The 26,502-nt window shown below is 42.7% G+C and overlaps 2 protein-coding genes across 6 annotated transcripts in view; one reads left to right on the top strand and one right to left on the bottom strand.

Annotated features, from left to right (window-relative positions):
* Positions 1–247: 247 nt before the first annotated feature.
* On the bottom strand, positions 248–13,223 carry TRAPPC2 (trafficking protein particle complex subunit 2). The gene is made up of 5 exons (XM_061408163.1): positions 13,122–13,223; positions 5,921–6,030; positions 3,372–3,515; positions 2,595–2,681; positions 248–1,366 (listed from the first exon to the last, which is right to left on the bottom strand). The coding sequence occupies exons 2-5, from the start codon at positions 6,011–6,013 to the stop codon at positions 1,268–1,270; spliced, it is 423 nt and encodes a 140-aa protein (XP_061264147.1). The 5' UTR covers positions 6,014–6,030; positions 13,122–13,223; the 3' UTR covers positions 248–1,267.
* An 80-nt stretch (positions 13,224–13,303) lies between these two features.
* The window catches only part of OFD1 (OFD1 centriole and centriolar satellite protein), a 69,472-nt gene continuing 56,273 nt past the window's right edge, over positions 13,304–26,502 (top strand). Inside the window, exons 1-3 of one of the 5 annotated variants that reach the window (XM_061408141.1) lie at positions 13,304–13,509; positions 13,783–13,908; positions 23,040–23,240. In XM_061408141.1, coding sequence (XP_061264125.1) covers positions 13,816–13,908; positions 23,040–23,240 — 294 coding nt within the window. In that variant the 5' untranslated portion in view covers positions 13,304–13,509; positions 13,783–13,815. The other 4 variants (XM_061408139.1, XM_061408142.1, XM_061408144.1 and 1 more) reach the window with 4 other exon arrangements.

Here is a 26,502-nt window from a genome sequence, read left to right as displayed (position 1 = left end):
TGGATTCTGTACAATGAGTTACAATGTATGTTTGCAGACTTTCATTAGGGGAGATAGGACTAAAATGGTTGAGGAGGTGGGGAGAGCAGCACCTAAAAATTCAACATTGGGAATTCCCTGGTGATTGAATGGTCAAGGGCTTGGTGCCTTTGACTGTTGAGGGTCCGGGTTCAATCCCTGGTCAGGGAACTAAGACATCACAAGCTGTACAGCGCAGCTAAAAAAAAAAATCGATACTAAGCTTCCATAATCTTGGACAAACATCTTTATTTAGGAAATCAAATAAATAGGGTAAAAAACTGTGATAGCAGCTTCACACAAAGACACAAGACCAAACTGAGAATTCCTTGCTCAGGTCATTCAGAATGGAACAAAATTCTTCAAGTGCTCACAGCACAGAAAATACCTGGTTTTCAATGAACATTTACTTGCTTTTCAATGGACATTTACTGGTTTACAATTAAGACCCCACACTGTTATAGTAAAAAAACAGACCACTCCCGCCCGTTCAGGTATACAGCCTGAAAAGCCTAGAGTACAGCTAATGTGATACAAGCTTTTCTTTGTTTACAATTCTAAAACTGCCTTACAACCTTCTACTAGTACATCTATCAACAGGTTCACTTAATCCTTAGTTTATTGTCTGATGGAAAGGAAACAAGAACATAACTTGTCACTGTGGTCCTGGCCTCCCACTATACAAACCTGGGCTCAGGAGTCTCGAATTACAGCAGGATCACTGTTTCTAGTCTGATAGGGGCAGGCCTGTGGCATTTGGCACTGCAACACAGTCTGCTCTGGCTTCTTGGGCGGAGCTATGTATACTGCCTATGTGTTTTCATAACATCTCTTGATCTACAGATGAGCCCATGTATGTGCTATCAACTTCATTCCCTACTGCAGAAGCTTATCGTTTTAAGTCTGCCTACCAAATCTTAATGATATTTGGTTCTGGAGTGCTTCATCAAGATCAACTATCTGAATGAGGAAAGTCAAAAGCTTATTCTCAATTTTTTAAAATAAAGACATTTCAAGATTACCAATAAAGAGCTCTTTATAAATAAGTTTTCACAAGCAAATATCAATCTGTTCATAGCTGTAAGAAACTGAATATACTATTTTTAAAATATAGAAGCAATTTCATTAGGCTTAGATAAACAGACTACCAGTAAAACTTTACCATGCTATTTAATCATTACTTACAATGTACACATTCCTGAGTATACCCCACTGTAGTGACATTGTGTACTTCTGAATTTTTTTGCATTCAGCTTAAAAGGTGTTTCTTCCCAAGAAACTGAACTTTTCTGTCAAATGCACTGGATCGAATAGGAGAATTGGGTTCATAAAATGGATTCATTGCAAACTAGGAGAGAAGAAAGTACTCAGGTGAGCTTGTCAAAGTAAAAAAGGCTGACAAATCATAGGTCTCTAAAAGGAAGATATTTTAAAGTTTTAAGTAATTAAAGGCATTCAAAACAAAAGTCTAAAGACCACATTTTTAAGTTTCAGTGAAGATGTTCCATTCTTAAATGTTAATGTCCCATTAAGGAAATTTCTGTCTTGGTGTTCCAGGGTAGTACCTGTGGCAAAACCCATGGCAGCACATATCTAAGCACTACCTGTGTAAGCAAAACCAACTCCTGGGATCCACCCTATGTGTGAAATACAATTACACTCACTTTCAACTATCAAGATGTTGATTCATGTGGAAGGCTACATAAAACACACTAAAAATCTGCCATATCCTCTGACTGAAGGAAAAAGTAATACCACACTACTTTTAAAAGTGTGGTAATTTTTAACAATCAGATTTTTAATACTCTGCTTTAACACAAGGCAAGTGATCAGTTTCTCAGATGATATAATGAGTACACCATAATATATGTGAGGGAAAATTAGTACTGGATGGAATCACAAGTGAGGAAAGGAGTTACCAACTTTTATACCTTAATCGATTGGTGGTGTCCATCTTTATAAGAGGGCTAAATATTCTCTGCTACTTCTGACTAGGAATATTGATTGTTAACTATGTGATATGCAAAAAAATCTTGTGCAAATAAAGAACATTTAAATTATTAATATACTGTTAGCACTGCAGTTTAACCACTCACATCGTATTACTATTTCAGTTTTCCTAATTAAGTATCAAGAAATGCAAGTGGCCCCTTTCTCCTTGAGTGACTTTGATAATACATGAAATCACTTCCTACCGGTTTGTGATCTACATTCATTGCACTGTAACTTACTTGTTAATAAGCAGATGGGAAACAGTCTGAAATAAAATCATGAAGCAACTTCCCTTAGACTGCTTCTGTGTCTCTAGTTATGGTTCCCTCATAAAATCAACTATGTGCACCAAAAGGGAAAGAATGAAACTGATCTAAAAATGACTACGAGTTGTCCTGCATGTGTGTTAAGCTGCTGATAGAGACCTGCCTGCTGAGGGAGCTGTGACGAACAGTCCTGCTGGGGGGAAGCTAAGCAAGGAGGAAAACTGGGCATCTAAGGGGGTTCCCTCTACAGGCCAGTGTCCTGTCATAGTTGGCATGTCTTTTATAATCAGATTTTACAAGGTACAGAACATACCATACCTTTATGTATAAATCATAGACATCAGTAAAGAAGTTCTTGATTCCATCTTCTTGCCTGACATCATGCAGCATAATAAATCTCATATGTGAAATAATTAAGGTATAATCTTTAGAAATGAAAACTGAAAAGTTGATCAGTTGATAAAATAGTCTTCGATTCACATGCAGTGTATTGTGCGATGGAAAAGATAAACCCATAAACTGGATTCAGAGTTAGGTTGCTGCTGCTAAGTCACTTCAGTCGTGTCCAACTCTGTGCGATCCCATAGACGGCAGCCCACCAGGCTCCCCCGTCCCTGGGATTCTCCAGGCAATAACACTGGAGTGGGTTGCCATTTCCTTCTCCAATGCATGAAAGTGAAAAGGGAATGTGAAGTCACTCAGTCATGTCCGACTCTTAGCGACCCCATGGACTGTAGCCCACCAGGCTCCTCCATCCATGGGATTTTCCAGGCAAGAGTACTGGAGTGGGGTGCCATTAGTTTTATCTTGAAGAGAACATAATCTTTTTTAAGTTAGAAAGTAACTACAAAATAAAATCACCCTTGATATGGTTCAGATAAACCTTAATTTTATGAGATTAGACTTTAAAATTATCTGTTAAACAAAAGATGTTTTTTTCCCCCTAAAAAAAAATTAAAAAGCACCATCAATGGCCATTTTTTACCTAACACTTTGCAGTCCACAGACTCAGAACCTGGCATCCAGATCTCATGCTGGTCTGGTTTGTCACCCCAACCCTTTGTTAGAGCTCTTTATTAAACAGGTAAGGATATGACCAGCAGTGACAAATGCTGAGACAAACCATTCATTGAATTTGTCCACCGTCTTCAAGTACATATTGTTCGACAGCCACATGTTCTCATCTACGAGGTCGAGGGCAGCGTGAGCTATGAACTGGTTCAGATGGCGGTGATCGTCCTAGGTGACAGTGAGTGACACCAGATTAACACTTCCATTCAGGGAATTCTAGACACAGCTTGCTCATGGGGAGTGGGGGGAAGCTTTCTGCTATTAAAGGTCTTCAGTGTTTTCACACTATTTTCTAATCTGGTATCTAAAACTCAAATAGAAATAGCCAATTACTTATGAAATGTATTCAAGAAACTATAAAGATTTTTAAAAATTTGGCAAGAAGGAAATTATCAGATTGCATGAGCATTTAAGCATGGGGGAAAAAAAAAGGAAACTTCCTTTAAAAAACAAAGAGTAGATCCTGCTTTCAATTTTCTCCCCTTCCCCTCCCCTCCACTCAGATCCTCCTTTCAAGAAGTACACATCTTTTGAGGAGGAAGACAGGAAAATACAAGGTAGGCCAGGGAGGTGGCGAGGAAAGCCGCGGGGACCAGCCTCGGGTGGGGGCGGGGCTGGGGCTTGGTGAGCAGGGGACACAGCCTGGCACTGGCTACTCTGAGGCGCAGGGAGATCCCAGGGCTGCCAACCCGGCTCGGCACCAGCTGTGTGCAGTCACCTGTGCTGACAGCGCAAGGTGATCCTGTCAAGCTAGAGATGTCCTTCTCATGGGCCTAAAAGGCCTAACTGAAGAAGGCGGGGCTGTCGCCCTGAATGTGGAGGGAATTCACAACCTGGAATGCAGCCTCATGCACATGAGATGCTTACTTTCAAAGTGAATTTTTCAAAGGATCCCTAGGTTCCCCCATTTCCTGGGCTGCAGTCCTAACCCTCAGAATGTGGCCGTATTTGGAAAGAGGGTTGTTGAAGACGTCATTAGTTACCATGAGGTCATGCTAGCAGCAAGTGGGTCCCTAATCCAGTGACTAACGTATTTATAAAAAGGGGGAAATTTGGAGACAGGCTCACATGCAGGGAGAAAGCCGCAAGGGACTGCAGTTCTGCCACAAGGCACGAACTGCCAGCAGCTGGGAGAAAGGCCTGGAACAGGCCTTCCCTAGCACCTTTGTACGGGGCTGGCCCTGCTGATGGCTTGATCTCAAGGCTTCTGGGCTTGCCAACTGTGAGACAATCTGATTCTGCTCCTCTCAGGCAGCCAGTGTCTGGTACTATGACTGCAGCTTTGGGAAACGAATGGAGCTTCCTGGCTGAGGAGGCTGTGCCTGGACTGGAGGAAGGTGGTCAGGTGCCCTGGAATCCCTCACATAAGTAAAGCATGTTTATACTTCAGTCCCAGCACACGGACAAAACTTAATTTATTTCTCAGAGAAATGGATATGTTTTGTGTCTGGCTCATGGCAGTCTTTCCCTTTGCACCTATGAGCAAACTTGATAGATCAGGAGAAAACTGTAGGAATGGTTTACAAAGGTGAGTGGTAGCAGGAGAAAGAACTAAGATCAAGTAATGCAACAGTTTTTATAGGCACTGCTTTGCCTACACGAGGCCAGTGGAATGAGAGAAAAACTATAAGTAGCTGCATACCACACAAAGCAACTACTGCTGCAGCGATGCCTCCCATCCAGGTTTCAAAGAGCAGTGTGTTCCTGGGAATGTGGGCAAATGACGGAGCAACAACACCTGCTCAAATAATACCTTGGATTTCTATCATATTTCAGTGGCAAGGTCTGAACAGTTGAAAAGCGTCCTACATTGGACATTACACATCATGACTACTTTCAAACATCAGTTTCTGTCTTAAAGGACGTTAAAGCCTATTTTTGGAGGCTGAGAAAAACACAGCGCAATGGTCAGCAATTTACTTGGAATATGGCTTTGTACAGGGAGATGGAGGGACATCTCTCCTCATCCCAGGACCCTACAGCTCTGTTTACTCGAGTGGCACCACGTTCTTGAAGCAAGCTGGTTTTTTCAGAACCACTCTTGACAACAAGAAAGTTGGGTGCCGTCACCATGGAGGAGAGCATGAGGGCCCCACGTGGCCAGTGGATGCTGTGGGAAGTCGATGACAACTGCCATCCCAGGGGTGGCAGGAGGACATGGGAGTCGAGGTCTATGTCAACCTCTAGCCTGTCTGTCCTGCTGGAAAAGGTGATTTGAGGGCACAGAAGGGGCTTTCTTGGCATTTCAGGGCTAGAGTGCCTGCCCCTGCAGACCCAGTATGATCACTGTCTTTGGCGGGTGATCTAGGGACTGGCAACCAGGGAAAGGAGACCCAGGGCATCCTGTGAGCCTGTGCCAAGTGTGTGCTGAACTAGAGCACGCACACACAATGCAGAGGACACTCCCGGCTGGCTCCTCTCAACCTGCAGGAGTGCAGAGCAAGCCACCTGTAGTTGTGCTGGGTCTGCAGTGACCTCACCTGTCCAGACCCCTTCCAGTTCCACAGTCACATCACACCAGTATCATTACAGCAACACAAGTGCTACGGGCTTTTTTAAGGTTTCATACGCACTTTGGATTCCGCTTTTCCAGCTGGTAAAAACTCCATTTCAAAAACTGGATTATCATGGTGACCAACGATGACAAAGTAGAAGCTTCCAGACATCGTCTTCAATATAGCTCCTAATTAAATGAAAATAATGTGTATTTTTAGTACTCAATACAAAAACCCCGGAAGTGAAGAACTCCATTTTTAACTTAAACTTAAATTGTAGAGGAGGTGGCCCCTAAAGTGGCATGCTTTCCATGCCAAGATTGATAGACACCAAATGATAGATACCATACCAAGATGATACCAAAGTGCTGCAAATCTGGAAGTGGCAATAATCCTCAAGCTCCAGTGAGGGGAAAGGTGTGGAAGCCTGCAATTTTCACAGAGCAAACAATGACATCATTCCATTCCTATAGATACATAGCTTGTGACTGATACAATTTATTTATTTGTGATATGTTCTGGAGAATCCACTACTACATTTTCATAGGGAAATTAGAAGACCTCTAACATGACATCATAAAAACAACATTCTCCTGATGGGAAAGTGTGGACCATGGAGGGTAAGCCGGCTTCACTGTGGACTGGGCCAGTGAGCCTGGGCGCTGAGTGGGAAACAATGTACAGCTGCAGAGCGCTGTGCAGCACTGCCGTAGTCATCAGACTGTGAGGCGCTTGTCTTCTTCCCACCTGACGGCTCTGTGCTAGGATGTAACTCTGCACAGAAAGGAGCCTGTGATAGGCCTCCTCAAACATCTTTCCAAAGAGAGGAAGAAACAGTGCTGTACTCTAGAAAAGATGGAAGAAATCATAATCCCAAAGGAAGACATTCTGAGGCATAAAGAACTCTTGGAACAAGGGTTGACAGGTTTGCTAAAGGCATAAAAAGAGAAAACAGGGGTGCTGGGGGAGAAATCAATGATTCTGTGACTTTTAGCACAATCACAATCTGGATGGATGGACGGGCAGACAGGCAATGGACTCGTGTATGTTGTTTTAGCACAGGGTCTTCTGAATCAGACAAAGCCAGGTTCATGTCTAGCTCTAGCGACACGAGCACAGGCACACGGAGATGTGCAGAGGAAGGGCACCCTGTGGAGCGGGGACCTGCTTAACCAGGCGTCGACAGTAAGGTATGTCAGAACCCAGGGCTCATCGAGCCTCAGCGGGACTTCCATGCCATGAAACCTGAAGACAAAGGCAGGGATGATACCAAAGCTCTGCAAAACTAGAAGTGGCAATGATCCTCAAGCTCAAGTGAAGGGAAGGGGGTGGAAGCCTGCAATTTTCACAGAGCAAACAATGACATCATTCCTTCTTGCTGGAAAAGGTTTCATAGGTGGAGTTTGCCAAGGGAAGGGCTTGCTTTCTTCAGCACAAACATTTAAGAAGCAGCAGGGAAAAAAATACTCAAGGAAGATCCTTCTTCCTCTGCATACATGTTAAGCAGCAGCAGAAGACACTATATGTATAAGGAAGATTACCCTTCTGCTCTGGCCCCCAAACCCACTCAGCCCCATGTGGAAACTCGTGTTGGGGAGAAAAGCATATCCTAAGAAGAGCATAAGGATAAACAAGAAACTGCAAGAAAGAAAGGGGTGGTCACAAACCCGTCAGCTACATAGAACGTGAGCTGCTAGTCACGTGATCTCACACAGGCTTGAAGAGAGGATGCAGAGAAGCTGACCGGCGCAGTGGACGAAAAGGAAGCAGCAAGAGCACATAACCACCTTGTCCCAGGAAAGCAACGTCTACAGCCATTTAATACGCGGGGCCGAGCAGAGCTCAGACTTGATCTAGAATTCTGTGCTGTCTGATAGATGGGACTTTCTGCAAGGAGGGAAATGATCTCCATCTACGCAGTCTTTCTGTCACCTGAAATAGGGGCCCTTCGAGTGTCTCCAAGGTCTTAAGGTGTGGGGGTGTTATAGAGCTTGGCAGTGGGTGAAACTGAGGAACCGCAGGAAGAATTCAGGATGTTGCCAAATGTCTGGCTGAGGGAGTCAAGCAGAATATCAAGGTGATGAAACTACAAAGGAAATCACAAAGGGAAGGAATAGGGATGAAGATGAACGGGTCAATTCTGCATGTGTGGTGGCAGCCAGAATAAGGTCCCCTGGCCCCCACCAAGATGCCCACATCTTAAGCTTGGGAAACTGAAAATTAATCTAGGTGGCAAAGGGCATTAAGGTGATGCAACTAAGGCTGCCCATCAGCTGATCTTCAGGTAGGACAAGGATCCTGGCTATTCAGGTGGATCCAGTGTAATCACCAGTCTTTAAAAGTGGAAGAGGATAGAACCCCAGGAAAGAGTTGGGGGTTCTTGGGAGGGGGGGAAACGTGGCAGTGGGTGGATCGCCACAGAGATGAAACCTTGCTGGTTTTCAAGATGGAGGAAACAGCCATGAACCAAGGAATGTGGGTGGCCCCTAGAAGCTGGAAAGGATGACGAAACAGATTCTTCCAGAGAGCTTCCAGAAGGGATTTACGCCCAGTGAGACCCACGTTGGCCTTCTACCCTACAAAATGGTACGATGATAAGTTTGTGTCGTTTTAAGCCAGTAAATTTGTGGTAATGCATTATGGTGGCAGTAGGAAACTAAGAACGTGTCAAAGCTGAAAAAACCTGCAGGCTTAAGAAAAAGGGAGGTAGAAGAGACTAGGACAGAGTGAGCTTATTTTCCATGGGTCACAGGGTTCAGAGCCCCGTGGAAATGGGGGGTGGGGGGCCAATAGTGCATCAAGGTAGAGCAACTCAGAGCAGTACAGGGACAAGAGTGGAAGAGAACAGCAGCTGGGTTTTCTAGCTAGGGTCTCATACTCCTAACACAGCCTCGAACAGGAAACTGCTTGGTACTAGCGGGACGGACCTGCAGGGAGCAGGGGGAGGGCGTGCCGTTGTGTGCTCAGTTGTGTCCGACTCTGTGCGACCCCATGGACTGTAGCCCGCCAGGCTTCTCTGTCCATGGGATTCTCCAGGCAGGAATACTGGAGTGGGTATTTCCACTCCATTTCCTCCTCCAGGGGGAAGGCACAGTGCTGGAATGTAAGAAAGGGAAGGCAGGAAGGAGGTGGGGGGGGGGCAGGAGGCAGGATTAACTAGCCTCAACAAGGACGGGAACCTTCTGAAAGTTCTAGTGCCGAGGCCCTCCAGGGCTTTGACTGATGAAGCCAGTGTCAGGTGACGAACAGCACGCTTGTGAGAAGCTGCCACAGTTGTTAAAATAGGATGAAGAAACCCTCCTATACAAGGGCAGGACTTGTTGGCTGAACAGAGGGGAGCCAAGACTCCCGTCTGTGCCAAGAACAGCTGTCTGTGGTGGTTAAAATGTCTTGAACTGCTTTTGAGAGAGAGAGAAGTGAAGAAATCAACACACAAGGAGTTCCAGACTTCTTGAAGAGACCATGTACAAGATGTGAGAAGTAGGGCACTAGCTAGTAATGGCCATAACGTGGGACCAGAAAGCCAGGAGGCTTGAGTCAGAAGGGCAAAAGCCCCACACAAGCTGAAACGTGTGCTATATATTCAGAAAAACAAGAGACGTGCAGGCTACTATCAGGAAAAAGCAAGGAAGAATCGTCAATAATTTGAGGCACCTGGTGTGTAAACAACACGGGACACAGGTGTGTCAAATTTGAGTTTTCTCAAAGAATGGTTTTCACACAGCAAGTGTGGGAGACATGAGTTTGGCAGGCTATGAACCCCAAGATGGGCATGTTAAAAAAACATTTGGGTTAACAACTCTGACGGTGTGACTACTGACCAGGGACATTGAGAAATCATAGGAATAGAAAGAGCCAGGCTTTCAGAGGTTAGTAACTGTTACGCCAACTTTCAGAAAACAAAGAGGCTTATCTTGAAGTCAGAGTACCGCTGAAGAGATTAAAACACCAACAGAAACAGGTATGAAATGCCTGTCTTCGGTCAGACACTAACTATGCTGGGAACTTCTACGATAAACTAAGTCCTTTAACGTGTATCCTTAGAAAGAGTGGGTTACTACTCCCTTGTTCTAGAAGAACAAGTCATTCCAGACCTGCACTCCCTGTTGTGGAAGGGAACTAGGGAGATGGTGAGTCACCTTCTGAAGTCATGTGGTTCTCCACCTAAAAACTCATGGGAGACCAGTAGCCTGGGTGACAGCCTGGGGTACCCCCAGAGCAAGAGCAGTGCTGGGGACCCAGGGTGTGCACGTTCTCTGCTGAGGGAGGGACAGGAGGGGCCTGACTGGAACGTTCACATGCTCCATGTCACTGGCCAGCATGGAGTCACTAGGGAGCCTTGGAGGTTGACCTTCACCTAGTGCAGCTCAAGGGGTTTGCATCAGTAACTGAGATGAAGCCAACTTCTCACACCCAAAGATAACGTGCTAAAGGCACCTAATTTATTAGAAGGCTAAAGTTAGGATTCAAAAGACCTCCACGGCTAGAAGAAATAGGTGACATGAACAGGACAGAATTTAAAGAATTCGAAATAAAGTTCTATACTTGGGCTGAAAAAATCAACAGCACAAGCGGATGAGGGAAACCTAGTGTTAGAGTAGCTCATCTATGGGGACCGCTTCTCATTTACTGCCAGCTCAGTCAGAGGCAGCAATCTAATACACTGGCCAGAAAAGCTAATGCAATTCCAGACTGCATTAAGAAAAGATGATGTCCTCATGATACCATCTCTGGGGAAGATACTCAGTTCTGGGAATCACAGTTTTAAAATTCATTAACTCTGAACTGTGTGTGTTGGGAGGAGGGAAGCATTTAGACTAAGGAATGCCGTGGGAACAAGACAAAAGCTACTGAAGGAGCTGAGGATGTTTAAAATGGAGGCAGGTAAGACCTTTTGTGGAATAGATGCAATCTTTATAAATATGATGATGCCGTCTATGGGAAGGGATTTGACTAGGGATGCCAACTGGTTTTTCCCCATGAGCTTGTTCTTATCAGCTGGTAGTGATAGCCAGGAACTAGTGCTGAGAAAGATTCTGAGACTAAGGGTGGTTGGGGGAAAGATTGCTGTGATCAGTTACCACGTCTGCTATGGGTGTGGGAAAGGGCAGCGCCTATGTGAGTGCCAAGTATTTGCTAAATCTGAACTAGACAGATTTATTCCAGACTGTTCCAGAGGCCAAGCCTAGGGCTGCTCCTTTGAAGTTACCTGGAAAGACATTTGGGTGAATATAATTGAGAACTTAGTAACCAAGAATTATCAGGTTGCCTTGTGAAATGACTCCATACTAACATCTTAGAACATTCTTCATCAGCTCACTATTCTGCTCAACAGCCTTAGTGCTTCTCATCCAACTAAATACCAGTATCCAAAACCTAGTACCACGTTGTTCTACCTCAGCTACAGTGGATTGGTATACTTATTTTTTCCCTCTCCAGCTGATTGTGTCCAGTCCAGACTTATTTCTCTCTTCATGCCTGGAATACTCTAATTCTATATGTTTACCTTACCCATCTTTCAAAGTCTACCCAAATCCTTCCTTCTCCAAGTATTTCCCAACCCAACCTACACGGTCTCTACCTCCTATTTAAGTCCTGTCACTCTTGATGCCTATTAAATCGTTTAAGCCTTTCATAGCTAGGGGTGAAAATTCACTGTACTCTTCATTGCTGCTCACAAAGCTAACACTGGCCCAATTTTGTCCTTGTAGGTAGGCCTTAGATACCTTATACCCACAGCATGGGGCTCTGGAGTCAGGCCAGATGCCTCACTGCTCTTGAAAGGGTCCTGATTTTTTTATTCCTTTCAGAATTTTCGCCCTTCCTCCTTTGCTTTTTGTCCACTATCCAAATACTACCTAACAATGCCCTGATGAAGTCAGTTTTCAGAGATGTGCCCACTTATGTCCACCCCCAACCACTTTTTCTAAAACCTTTACTTGGTCTACAATGCATCTCTGACTCCAATGGTAAAGAATCCACCTGCAATGTAGGAGACCTTGGTTCGATTCCTGGATTGGGAAGATCCCCTGGAGAAGGGAGTGGCAACCCACCCCAGTATTCTTGCCTGGAGAATTCCATGGACACAGGAGCCTGGTAGGCTACAGTCTGCTGCTGCTGCTAAGTCATTTCAGTCGTGTCCGACTCTGTGCGACCCCATAGACAGCAGCCCACCAGGCTCTGCGGTCCCTAGTATTCTCCAGGCAAGAACACTGGAGTGGGTTGCCATTTCCTTCTCCAATGCGTGAAAGTGAAAAGTGAAAGTGAAGTCGCTCAGTCGTGTCTGACTCCTAGCGACACCATGGACTGCAGCCTACCAAGCTCCTCCGTCCATGGGATTTTCCAGGCAAGAGTACTGGAGTGGGGTGCCATTCAGCCTGCTGCTGCTGCTGCTAAGTCGCTTCAGTCATGTCCGACTCTGCGCGACCCCAAAAACGGCAGCCCATCAGGCTCCACCGTCCCTGGGATTCTCCAGGCAAGAACACTGGAGTGGGTTGCCATTTCCTTCTCCATTGTGTGAAAGTGAAAAGTGAAAGTGAAGTCGCTCAGTCGTGTCCGACTCTTAGTGACCCCATGGACTGCAGCCTTCCAGGCTCCTCGGTCCATGGGATTTTCCAGGCAAGAGTACTGGAGTGGGGTGCCAATGCCTTCTCCCAATTCAGCCTATGGGATCGCAAAAAGTCGGACACAATTAAGCGGGTAACACTTTCACAATGCATCTTAGTTCTTAGCCAATTCTCTGGCTATGTTTTCAGCATTGCTTCTTGAGAGACTTTTCTAATTAGATTTAAGCATCTTGGGCACCCAGCTCACCTATCTTCTTCACAGCACACACCAAGTGTAGCTCACTGGTTTTTAACCAGGGGCGACTTTGCCTCCCAGGGACAGGTGGCAATGTCAGGACGCTGTCAGAACTGGGAGGGAGGTGCTACTGGCATCGATTGGGTGGAAACCAAGGATGCTGCTCAGCATCTTACAGTGCGCAGGACAGCACCACAATGGAGCATTTTCCGACTCCAAACGGCAATAGTGCCGCAGTGAAGAGAGCCAGGGTGGGCTGAATAACCCAACCCAATGAAAGATATTACAAGAAGCAAAGCGCCTAAGCAGACGGACGTTTGCAGATTGAATCTCGGTGTGGAATGGCCCCTGGGCTGTTGATGAGCTCAGCCGGCCAGGGACAGAGGGAAGAGAAAGGGCCAACACCCGGCTCCCGCGGGATAGGACACATCCCCCAGAGTCCCCAAGCGCCAACCGTCCACTCGCTCCATCCCCCTACCTGCGGCGAGACACCAGCAACCGAAACGCCCAGTTGCCGCGGAACCGAACCGCGTTCCTCAACTTCCGTAGGGACGCCGGAAGCAGCCCTCGCGATACTCCGCGGTACCGCCCTCGCGTAGTGGGCGGAGCTTCTGGCCGCAGCCCTACGCAGCTTGGCGCTTGCGCCGTAGTGCCCGGACTGCGGGGAGGGCTGGGATTGGCTTTGGGCGGCGCGAATTCCGGCCGACGCTGCACTTTCTTTAGCCTTCAGTCTTCCGGTTTCCGCCCGTGAGAGTCGCGCGTGGGCCACAGCCACGCCCCCCCCATCAGAACTTCCAGGGCGCGCGCGTCTCTGCCCGAGTTCCTAGTTTGCAGTCCAAAGCGGAAGTTTCAGCTTGTTCCTCCTGGTACTCTGGGGTTGAGGCAGGACTCTGAAGGCAGGGGTTCCCCTAGGCCAGGGCCCGCATCCCAGGTTCGGACTCAAACTTGGGGCACGGTGGGGCGGGCTCGGGAGGAAGCCGACACCTGATGGCTCACGTGCCATCACCTGCCGCCTCCTCGAGGCGGGCGGAAGTGAAGCCTTTGGTTCCGTTAAAACGCCTTTCTCCCCTGGGCTTGTGAGGGCTTCCTTGGAGACCACTGGTCTGTGTGCAGAATTTAACATCTCCTCTGCCCGCCAGGTAAACCATAACCGATTTCTCTCCTGGTCCATCATGTTCCCCAAATCTGATGTGTTGAGTCAAGATGATCTGCGCAAAAAGCTGTACCAGACGTTTAAGGATCGGGGTGTACTGGACACACTCAAGGTATCAATTTTAGGCATGTCTGTTAACGTAGATTTTGCAAGTGTAACCTGTGACAGGTGGTGCATGTAAATACATCCGTGTCTTGGGTATCACGTGATACAGAGATTGTGTTGGTGAGTTACATTGTTTCCCGTGTAACTCTTTAATCGTTAAATAAACACATTTTAGTAACGTTTGTTTTAGAAATCTTAGATGTTCCTGAGTTATGAAGTGGTTTTGTAATACTCGTATTTGAATGGAGGATATTAACACCATATAGGAAACATTAAGGGACTACTTACTGTAGAAAAGTTTGGGAAATGAGAAATTTCTTCTTTAAAATATATTGAAAGGTATAAATACTTGAGCAGCAAATATTTTTTAGGACACTTCGTGTATGAATTAACAGCAGGAAGTAGGATTAGCTCAAATGTGTTTTCTATATATATTTCATAAAAGTATTTTACACTTAAAGTAGGAAATTGAGGGAAAACTTTTTCTTCTGGCTGCTCCATTGTTTTTGTAGCCTTAAAAATACTTCAAACTCATCTGAAATATAGAGATACAGAAGAGACGTCATCTCTAACACAACCACTAGTTGGCGTACTGTTTTATTTGTGTATCTTCTTTAATACGTGGTGATCATTTTCCTGTGTGTGGTTTTTGAAAAGAACATTTTATTTATTTATGGCTGCACTGAATCTTCCTTGCTGCATGCGGGCTTTCTCTAGTTGTGGTGGGTGCGGGCTACTCTTCCTTGAGGTGCTCTGGCTTCTCATTGCGGTGGCTTCTTTTGTTGTAGAGCACAGCAGGCTTGAGGTGTGCGAGCTTCGGTAGTTGTGCACAGGCTTAGTTGCTCCGCAGCATGTGGCATCTTCCCATTTCAGGGATCCAGCCTGTGTCTCCTGCATTGGCTGGCAGATTCTTAGCCACTACACCACTAGGGAAGCCCTTCCTTTGTTTTTAAATGTTTCTTGAAATTCTAATTTTCATTGTCCAAAGCTGAGCCTGGTGCCATATACATAATTATGCAGCATTCCTCTGTTATTGAATATTTAAGTTATATTGAGGTTTACACACTCCTGCAATTGCACCTCTCACTTTTTGTTTTGGATAGATGAAGTGGCATTAGTGAATTAAAAGGTGTGAGCCATTTTAAGGCTCTTGGTTTATGTGTCTTTTTCTAGAAAGATTGTAATCTATTGACCGTTGAACAACACAGGTTCACTTATACTTGGACTTTTTTAATAAATATCTACTATGGTACCACACTGTTTGTGTTGGTTGAATCCACGTAATCAAATCTGGGGATCTAGACGGGGCCCCTAAACTCTGGTTCGAGAGTCAACTTCAGTTTATATTCCACCAGTATTTTGAAAATGCTTATCTCTCAGCAATATAATCATCATGACATGTTTTAAATCAATCTAAGATCGAGAAGCCCTTATTGTTTTAACATTCTTTCTTTTGATTATCAAGAAGGTTGTGCATATTTTCTGGCTGTATGTTTTCCGTGGATTGGTGGTTCATGTTCCCCTTGCCCATTTTTTCCCCCTAGAGTGCTAGTGTTTTCTTATTGATGAATTTCTTTTTGCTGTGTTTCTTATTGATGTATTTCTTATTGATATATGCTCTATGGAAAATTAGTCATCTTTCCAATTTTGTGACAATACAGTTGGTGTTCAATTTTATTTTGGCTCTAAAAAGGCTGAAGTTGCATTTTTCTATGGTCAAATCTTTAGTTTACTGTTTTCTGCTGATTATTCTCAGTAAGTCATTTCCACTAAGAATGAATATTCAATTTTTAAGTTTTTAAAAAGGTTTCATTTTTTGTGGTTAACTCTTTAACCTACTTGGAATTAATTGTAGTATGTCGTGCATTAGTCCACTTTCTTATGCAGAATTTTTCTTGCATCTAGGCATGGTGTATGTTCTTTTACTGTGCTTTGGATTTAGTTTAGTAGGATTCTATTTCATGTGTGTGGTCACAATTGATAGTGACCTATCATTATCCTTTTTTTGGCTTTGGTATCAGGATTATGCTAGCCTTGTTCTCTTTACAGCTGCAGCCTACCCTCTGAAATACTCTTTGTTCTTTGCAGCTGACCATTCGGTTTCTGTTGCACTAGTTTCATCAATGACAGGGAGAATTTTTACTTTCTCAGTCTGAGCTAATTTATTTTCTCAGTTTAAGGACTGGCCTGGGTGAGTTCTAATTTTTTAAATTCCCTGAAGTGTTTAGTGGTCTAATTCACATTCTGTTTGAGTGTTTGAAAAGAGTTTGTTTTAATGGTTAAGTCCAAAGTTATATCAATATCTGTTAAATGAATTTTATGAAATCTTTTTCCTTATTTTGAATCTAGTCTGTCAGTTTCTTTTTTTAAATTGGTATACACCAATTGCCTTACAATGTTGTGTTAGTTTCTGCTGTACAATGAAGTGAATCACCTATATATTCCTCCCTTCTTCTTGCACCCACCATCCCACCCCTCTGGGTCATCACAGAGCACCTAGCTGAGCTCCCTGTGTTACACAGCAGCTTCCCACTAGCTGTCTATTTGCACATGGTAGTGTATATGTGTCATTCCTAATCTTCCAATTCGTTCCCCACCTGCCCTGTGTCTGCATGTCCCTTCTCTGTGTCTATGTCTCTGTTCCTCCCTTGCAAATAGGTTCACCTGTACCATTTTTTTTTTAGATTCCACATACATGGGTTAATATATGATATTTGTCATGAGTTAATATATGATATTTGTCATGAGTTAATATATTTGTTTCTTTCTTGCTGACTTACTTTACTTTGTATGGCAGACTCTGGGTCCATCCACATCTCTGCAAATGACTCAATTTCATTTCCTTTTATGGCTGAATAATATTCCATTGTATATATGTACCACATCTTCTTTATCCATTCATCCATCGATGGACATTTAGGTTACTTCTATGTACTGGCTGTTGTAAATGGTGCTGCAGTGAATGCTGGGGTACATGTGTCTATTTGAATTATGGTTTTCTCAGGATATATGCACAGTAGTGGGATTGCTGGGTCATAGGGTAGTACTACTTTTAGCTTTTTAAAGGCACTCCATCCTGTTCTCCATAGTGGCTGTATCAATTTACACTTCCACCGTCAGTGCAAGAGGATTCCCTTTTCTCCACACTCCCTCCAGCATTTATTGTTTATAGATTTTTTGATGATGGTCATTCTGACCAGTGTGAGCTGATTACTCACTGTAGTTTTGATTTGCATGTCTCTAATAATTAGTGATGTTGAGCATCTTTTCATGTGCCTCTCGACTGTGTTTATGTCTTTGAAGAAATGTCTGTTTAGATCTTTGCCCATTTTTTGATTGGGTTGTTTGTTGTTTTGATATTGAGCTGCATGAGATGTTTGTATATATTGGAGATAAGTCCTTTGTCAGTTGCTTCATTTGCAAATATTTTCTCCCATTCTGAGACTTGTCTTTTTGTTTTGTTTATGTTTTCCTTTGCTCTGCAAAAGCTTTTAAGTTTATTTAGGTCCCATTTATTTATTTTTAACAAATTTTTATTACTCTAGGAGGTAAGTCAAAAAAGATCTTGCTGTGATTTATGTCAAAGAGTGTTCTGCCTATGTTTTCCTCTAAGAGTTTATAGTGTCCAGTGTTACATGTATGTCTTTGATCCATTTTGAGTTTATTTTTCTGTATCATGTTAGAGAATGTTATAATTTCATCCTTTTACATTGTTGCTGTCCAGTTTTCCCAGCACCACTTATTGAAGAGATTGTCTTCTCTTCATTGTATTTTCTTGTCTCCTTTTTCACAGATTATGTGATGGTAGGTGCGTGGGTTTATCTATGGTTTTTTATCCTGTGCCATTGATCTGATCTGTATTTCTGTTTTGCTGCCAGTATCATTCTTTCTCGATTACTGTAGCTGTGTAATATAGTCTGAAGTCAGGGAGCCTAATTCCTTCAATTCTGTTTTTCTTTCTCAAGATTGCTTTGGCTATTCAGAGTGTATTGTGTATCCATACAAACTGTAAAAATTTTTGTTCTAATTCTGTGAAAAATGCCATTGGTAATTTGATAGGGATTGCATTGAATCTGTAGATTGCTTTGTGTAGTATAGTCATTTTCACAATATTGATTCTTCCAATGTAAGACATCTGTTTCTGTTTATATCATCTTTAATTTCTTTCATCAGTCTTTTCTGAGTACAGGCCTTTTGCCTCCTTCAGTTCAGTTCACTTCAGTTCAGTCGATCAGTTGTGTCTGACTCTTTGCGACCCCATGAACAGGACGCCAGGCCTCCCTGTCCATCACCAACTCCTGGAGTTCATTCAAACTCAAGTCCATCGAGTTGGTGATGCCATCCAGCCATCTCATCCTCTGTTGTCCCCTTCTCCTCCTGCCCCCAATCCCTCCCAGCATCAGAGTCTTTTCCAATGAATAAACTCTTCTCATGAGGTGGCCAAAGTACTGGAGTTTCAGCTTTAGCATCAGTCCTTCCAAAGAACACACAGGACTGATCTCCTTCAGAATGGACTGGTTGGATCTCCTTGCAGTCCAAGGGACTCTCAAGAGTCTTCTCCAACACCACAGTTCAAAAGCATCCATTCTTCGGTGCTCAGCTTTCTTCACAGTCCAACTCTCACATCCATACATGACACAGGAAAAACCATAGCCTTGACTAGACGGACCTTTGTTGGCAAAGTAATGTCTCTACTTTTGAATATGCTATCTAGGTTGGTCGTAACTTTCCTTCCAAGGAGTAAGCGTCTTTTAATTTCATGGTTGCAGTCACCATCTGCAGTGATTTTGGAGCCCCCCAAAAATAAAGTCTGACACTGTTTCCACTGTTTCCCCATCTATTTCCCATGAAGTGATGGGACCAGATGCCATGATCTTAGTTTTCTGAATGTTGAGATTTAAGGCAACATTTTCACTCTCCTCTTTCACTTTGCCTCCTTAGATAGATTTATTCCCAGGTGTTTTATTCTTTTTGTTGCATTGGTAAATGGGATTGTTTCCTTAATTTCTCTTTCTGATCTTTCATTGTTAGTGTATAGGAATGCAAGCCAAATGCATCGATTAGTGCTAGTAGTTTTTCTGGTGGCATCTTTAGGATTTTTCTATGTAGAGTACATCTGAAAACAGTTTAACTTCTTTTAAAATTTGTATTCCTTTTATTTCTTTTTCTTCTCTGATTGCCATGGCTAGGACTTCCAAAACTATGTTGCATAATAGTGGTGAGAGTGCACATCCTTGTCTTGTTCCTTATGTTAGAGAAAATGCTTTCAGGTTTTTACTATTGAGAATGATGTTATTAGTTGTGGGTTTGTTGTATACGGCCTTTATTATGGGCTTTTGTTGGGGTAGGTTCCCTGTATGCCCACTGTCTGGAGAGTTTCTTTTTTTTAATCATAAATGGATATTGAAATTTGTCAATTTTTTTCAGCATCTGTTGAGATGATCATATGCTTTTTATTCTTCAACTTGTTGATATGGTATATGGTATATACACAGTGATTTGTTTATATTGAAGAATCCTTGCATCCCTGGGATAAATCCCACTTGATCGTGGTGTATGATCCTTTTAATGCATTGCTGGATTCTGTTTGCTAGTGTTTTGTTGAGGATTGTTGAATCTGTGTTCATCAGTTATAGTGGTCAGTAATTTTCTTGTGATATCTTTGGCTGGTTGTGGTATCGGGATGATAGTGGCCTTGTAGAACAAGTTTGGGACTATTCCTCCCTCTGCAATTTTGTGGAAGAGTTTGAGAAGGATAGGTATTAACTCTTCTCTAAATGTTTGTTAGAACTGGTCTGTAAAGCCATCTAGTCCTGGCCTTTTGTTTGTTGGAAGATTTTAAATTACAGTTTCAATTTTATTACTGATCATTCACCTGTTTATTTCTTCCTGGTTCAGTCTTAGAAGGTTGTACCCTTCTAAGAATTTGTTCATTTCTTCCAGATTGTCCTGTTTATTGGTGTATAGTTGCTTGTAGTAGTCTCTTATCCTTTGTATTTCTGTGGAGTCAGCTGTAACTTCTTTTTTTTTCATTTCTAATTTATTGATTTGAATCCTCTCCCTTTTTTTCTTGATGAGTCTGGCTAAAGGTTTATCAATTTTGTTCATCTTCTCAAGTAACCAACTTTTAGCTTAATTGACCTTTGCTGTTGTCTTCTTTGTTGCTGTTCCATGTATATCTGCTCTGATATTTATGATTTCTTCTACTACAGGATTTTGTTGTTGTTCTTTCTCTAGTTGCTTTAGGTGTAATGTTAGATTGTTGAGATTTTTCTTGTTTCTTGAGGTGATATTGAATGTCTATAAACTTCCCTCCTTTAACTGCTTTTTGTTGTGTGCTCTATAAGTTTTGGGTCATTGTGTTTTTGTTTTCATTTGCTTCTATGTATTTTTTTTTATTTCCTCTTTGATTTCTTCAGTGATCTCTTGGTTATTTAGTATATTGTTTAGCTTCCAGGTGTTTTTTAAAATAGTTTTTTCCTGTAACTGATATCTAATCTCATAGCATTGTGGTTGAAAAAGGTGCTTGATACAGTTTAAATTTTGTTAAATTTATCGAGGCTTGATTTGTGACTCAAGATGTGATCTTTCCTGGAGAATGTTCCATGTGCGTAAGAAGAAAGTGTATTCTGCTGCTTTCAGATGGAATGTCCTATAAATATCAATTAAGTCTATCTGTCTGGTCTAATGTGTCATTTCTAGCTTGTGTTTCCTTATTTTCTGTCTGGATGATCTGTCCATTGGTATAATTGGGGTGTTAAAGTCCACCACTATTATTGTTACTGTCAATTTCCCCATTTATGGCTGTTACCATTTGCCTTATGTATTGAGGTGCTCCTGTATTGTGTGCATATATATTTATAATTGTTGTGTTTTTTTTGGATTGATCCCTTGATCATTATGTAGTGTCCTTCCTTGTCTCTTATAATGATCTTTATTTTAAAGTCTGTTTGTCTGATATGAGTACTGCTACTCCAGCTTTCTTCTCATTTCTATTTGTGTGGCATATCTTTTTCCATCCCTTCATATTCAGTCTGTATGTGTCTTTATGTCTAAAGTGGGTCTCTTGCAGACAGCGTATACATGGGTCTTGTTTTTGTATCCATTCAGCCAGTCTGTGTCTTTTGGTTGGAGCATTTAATCCATTTCCATTCAAGGGCTTCCCTGGTGGCTCAGAGGTTAAAGCTTCTTCCTGCAATGCAGGAGACCTGGGTTTGATCCCTGGGTTGGGAAGATGCACTGGAGAAGGAAATGGCAACCTACTCCAGTATTCTTGCCTGGAGAATCCCATGGACAGAGAAGCTTGGTGGGCTACAGTCCACGGGGCCGCAAAGCGTCGGACACGACTGAGCGACTTCACTCACTCACTCACTCATGATCCTGTTACCATTTTCTTAATTTTGGGGGGTTTGTTTTTGTGGGCCTTTTTCTTCTCCTGTGTGTCCTGCCTATAGAAGTTCCTTTAACATTTGTTGTAAAGCTGATTTGGTGGTGCTGAATTCTCTTAGCTTTTGCTTGTCTGTAAAGTTTTTGATTTGTCCGTTAAATCTGAGTGAGATCCTTACTGGATAGAGTAATGTTGGTTTTATACTCTGTCAATTTCTGAGAGATGTGCTGAGGGTCCATAATTTTCATCTCTCCCACTTCTCCTCCACCACCCACAACATTTGTGGGGTTTTTTGTTTTGTTTTTTGAGCAGAGAAAGGTTTATTGTAGGGCCAAGTAAGGAGAACAGGTGGCTCATGCTCAAAATCCAAAACTCCCCAGTGCTTTTGGGGGAGAAATTTTTAATAGGCAAATTTTCTGGTGAGGGCTCTGTCCTTATTTCTGTCTTAGGGACATTGCAGGCTTGAATTCTGAAAATAGATTTCCCGCTTTGCATTGGCTTCTGGAAAGCCCCCAGCCACTTTTTGGATTCCTTCTAGCAAGTGCTAGATGGTGTGCTTTTTGTGTTTGTTTAGATGGAAATTCGTCTGTAATGTCATTCCACTGTTTGCTACTCTTCTTTTCATTTAACCCTACTTATAGCCCTAATTTAATTCTTACCCATTTCAGTACTTGTTTGCCAGACACTTTAAATCCTTTTAGTTAAGCTGGATCTGAATGTATTTCTTCTTCACTATGTTTCAAATTAAATTAAACCATTACATTTTACTGGTGGGGAAGGCTATAGTTTTCTCTTTTCAGTTACTTAACTGCATCAGATGAGACAAAGCATGTATATTCATTTAGTGTAAAAGTGTCGTTTACTATAGGAGTTTAGATATACATATAATACATATAATAAGTTCTGTTCTACACTACTAAGTATATACTTTCTACTCTTTAGCTAAAGGATAGAAGAAAGAGATGGAACAAGATCTCCATTTGTTTCTTGTTTGTGTTCTATTAATAACAATTTCTTAGATGTTATTTACTGCTGAACTGCCATGAATCTAGGCAGTGTACTCTTAAACTCGGCCCAGTTGTGTGTTTCCAGATTATGTGCAAAATAGTTAAAATAAATATCCATTAGTTCAAATAACTTAGGGGATTTTCTTAAAACCCAAATGAATAATGATGCTCATGTTATAACCTTGAGAAAATTAGCCACGTTGAACCTTAATTTTATCCTTTGTAAGATAGAGGAAAATTATTACGTTTTACAGTGTCTAGAATTATAAATAGTCCACATGAAAGTGAATCTTAGTAAGTGTTTTTGGGTTTACTGATTTCTCTCTTGCATATATTATTTCCCTTTTGGGAACCTTATTTTACTTTGATTAATATACTTTAACATATTTAACCAGATATTTTCATCTCCTCCAATAATCTGCAGAGAATTGAGGGAGTAGCCGAATTTTCTCCTATATTTGAAACCCCAATGAAAAGTTCCTGAACTGGAAAGTGAAGTGAGTCTCATCACATTGTGGCTCACCCCCAGTCAAGCTGCTCTTTCCAGAACCCACTGGGCTGTTTGTCTCACAGGGTAAGACAGAGTGTGGAGGAGAAGGTTCTTAACTTGTGGCCATGAATCTTGAGCCATTCTGGAAATAAAAGGAAGGATTCTAATTCGTGTGACAAATCCGTGTACCTCCAGTGGAAAAAAGTCCTGCTGAAATTGTTTTCTCTTTTGTTTCATTTTTGTATTTGTTCTAGACGCAACTCAGAAACCAGCTAATTCACGAACTGATGCACCCTGTTCTAAATGGTAAAGTGCAGTCCCCATCCATCTCAGTGGAAGAGAGCTCCCTCTTAATAGGAGCTTCCAACTCTCTAGTGGCCGATCACTTGCAGAGATGTGGCTATGAGTATTCGCTTTCTGTCTTCTTTCCGGAAAGTGGCTTGGCAAAAGAAAAGGTAACATCTTTGCTTTTCTGAACTTTGTGTTAGTAGCTTCTTCCTCAGGTAATAACTAAGTGCTCCCTGGATAGCTGGGTCTGTTTCCTTTTTATCTCTGAAATTACATCATGTATTTGTTAATGTGACAAAGGAGTATGAAATCTAACATTGTTACCAGTTCCTTGGCGGCTTGCTCTGTCTTTATAAAATTGTGATGTTTTGGAGCTAGAATTGACCTGACACTCCATGTAGTCTGAGACCCTAAACTGCCATTTATCTTGAACATCTGTTGTGAGACTGCTGCTGCTGCTAAGTCACTTCAGTCGTGTCCGACTCTGTGCGATCCCATAGACGGCAGCCAACCAGGCTCCCCCGTCCGTGGGATTCTCCAGGCAAGAACACTGGAGTGGGTTGCCATTTCCTTCTCCAATGCATGAAAGTGAAAAAATAAAGTGAAGTCTCTCAGTCGTGTCCAACTCCTAGGGACCCCATGGATTGCAGCCCACCAGGCTCCTCCATCCATGGGATTTTCCAGGCAGGAGTACTGGAGTGGGTTGCCATTATAGTAGATGAATTAGAGGTGAGGATCCAGCCTCTGGAGAGGTGAGATGATTTACTCAAACGGACATGATTTGTAAGTGGCAACCAGGGCATTAATCTACATCTACGATGTACTTTCGTAACTCTGCTACAGTCTCTTCAGATACTTGTCCTGTTTGTGATTAAGTAAGAGAAGAATACTGCTGCTGCTGCTACCGCTAAGTCACTTCAGTCGTGTCTGACCCTGTGTGACCCCATAGACAGCAGCCCACTAGGCTTCCCCAATCCCTGGGATTATCCAGGCAAGAACACTGGAGTGGGTTGCCATTTCCTTCTCCAATGTGTGAAAGTGAAAAGTGAAAGTGAAGTCACTCTGTCGTGTCTGCCTCTTAGCGACCCCATGGACTGCAGCCTACCAGGCTCCTCCATCCATGGGATTTTCCAGGCAAGAGTACTGGAGTGGGGTGCCATTGCCTTCTCCGAAGAGAAGAATAAGTACCTTTTAAAAACCTGTGGAGTTCTTAAATAGCGAAACAGCTTTTTCCTAATTATTTTAACTGTCTCTCCACCAACCATTGAACATAGTAGTTACACTGTGTTATGTTAAAGGTAGATAGATATAGCCAACTCTCTGGGTTTTTTTAATAGACTTAATTTTTTAGAGCAGTCTATGTTTATAGCAAAAAGCAGTGCATCTGCTCCCTGACCCCACACAAGCATAGCCTCCCCCTCAACCCCAGCATTTTCTATTGTGTACATTTTTACATTCAGTGAACCTACACTGGCACTTCATTATCCCCTGAAGTCTGTAGTTAACATCAGGGTTCAGTCTTGGGGTTGTCCCTGTGTTTTTGCTGTTTATCTTGGCCATAATTGCCCAAAAGTGGAATACTCAGAAGTTGTAAGAGAACAACAGTGTTGTTATTGGAAAAACTTAAAATTTAAATATCCTGTATAGGGACTTCCCTGGTGGCTCAGTGCCTAAGACTCCACACTCCCATTGCAGGGGTTTTGGGTTCAATCCTCAGTCAGGGAACTGGATCTCACATACCACAGCTAAGACCCAGCCCAGCCAAGTAAATAAATAAATACTTAAGTAAACAAATAATAAATAGATACAGTATATTTAAACAACCAAATTTTACCAGCCTTAGAAATTCTTTTTTGATCCTTCCACCTGTGTTTCTCATATTTCACAATTTTGCCACTCAAACGAATAATAGTCAATCACATAGTTATAACACTGATGTAGTTCACACACTTAAAGATTTCTGTACTATAAAATATTTTCTTTAAAGGAAAACCAACAGAAGATTATATCAATTTCCTCAGGGTAGACATAATAATACACATGATAGTAGAAATACATGTTAAAAATATTCACTCAAAGGACATCCCTGGTGGTGGAGTGGCTAAGAATCCGCCTGCCAATGCAGGGGATACAGATTCAATTCCCTGGCCTGGGAAGATCCCACGTGCTGCAGAGCAAATAAGCCCCCAAGCCCTAGAGCTTCTGCTCTGTAATAAGAGAAGCCACTGCAATGAGAAGCCTGCACACTGCAGTGAAGAGTAGCCCCCACTGGCCACAACTAGAGAAAGCCCATGCACAGCAACGAAGACCCAGTGCAACCAGGATAAATAACATAAAAAAAATTACGCAAAATGTTTGACCACAGGTGTACCTAAAATAGCTTTAAACATTCATAGTTTCAAAGAGAGTAAAAACTTAGTTTATTTCCATTTTGAAGCAATAGTAATTTTAAAACTTCATTGCCATTGAGAGACCCTGGAATATACTCACATGTTCATGGGTGAACTCAGATATTTGAGTGTCAGCTGTAAGCCATTAACCATTTCTGTTATTCTGTCAGGCATGTCATTTTTTAAAGATACTAAAAAATTTTTTTGAATTTATTTTAGACTGTGCTGGATTTTCATTGCTGCACGTGCTTTTCTCTAGTTGTGGCAAGTGGGGCTACTTTTTGTTTCAGCATGAGGCTTCTCTTTGCCGGCACTTCCCTTGTGGAGTACGGGCTCTCTGGCCGGTGGGCTTCAGTAGTTGTAGCAGGTGAGCTGTAGAGTTTCCCGCTGCAACTTGAGATGAGGCCCAATTCCCCTGCAGCGAATCGAGAGCAATCCCAAGTACCCCCTTGCAACTCGAAAGGAGGCCTGACTCCCCTGAGGCAACACGAGAGGTTCCCTCAGGTCCCCGTTGCAACTCGAGAGGAACCCCAAGCTTTCCACCACAACTCAAGAAAGACCATTCAATTCCCCACTCTATGCAAGATGACTCTCGATTCCCCTGCAGCAACTCGAGAGCAATTGAAAGTTCCCCCTCACTCGAAAGGAGGCCTGACTTCCCTGAGGCAACACGAGAGGTTCCCTGAGGTCCCTGTCAAGTGGGGACATCAAAGTTTAGTGTAATTTAAGTGAAGAGCCACAATTTAAATAAAATAATTGTGGTGCACAGGCTTACCTACTCCGTGGCATGTGTGATCTTCCCGGACCAGGGATCAAACTCATGTCTCCTATATGGGCAAGCAGATTCTTCACCACTGAGTCACCAGGGAAGCCCCAGGTATATCATCTTTGATGTGAATTATTTGGAGGTTAGTTACATGATCAAGAGAAATTTTATCCTTTTGACCTCAAAGTTTAGTGTAATTTATTTAATAGTATGAGAAAGCTTACATTTTACGTTATTAGCATATATTTATAATCTTATTTAGTCTGAACCATG

The sequence above is a fragment of the Bos javanicus genome, chromosome X (genome assembly GCF_032452875.1).
Source record: "Bos javanicus breed banteng chromosome X, ARS-OSU_banteng_1.0, whole genome shotgun sequence".
Classification (NCBI taxonomy): Eukaryota; Metazoa; Chordata; class Mammalia; order Artiodactyla; family Bovidae; genus Bos; species Bos javanicus.
The sequence above is the reverse complement of the archived record's forward strand: the minus strand, read 5'-3'. Positions and strand labels throughout refer to the sequence as shown.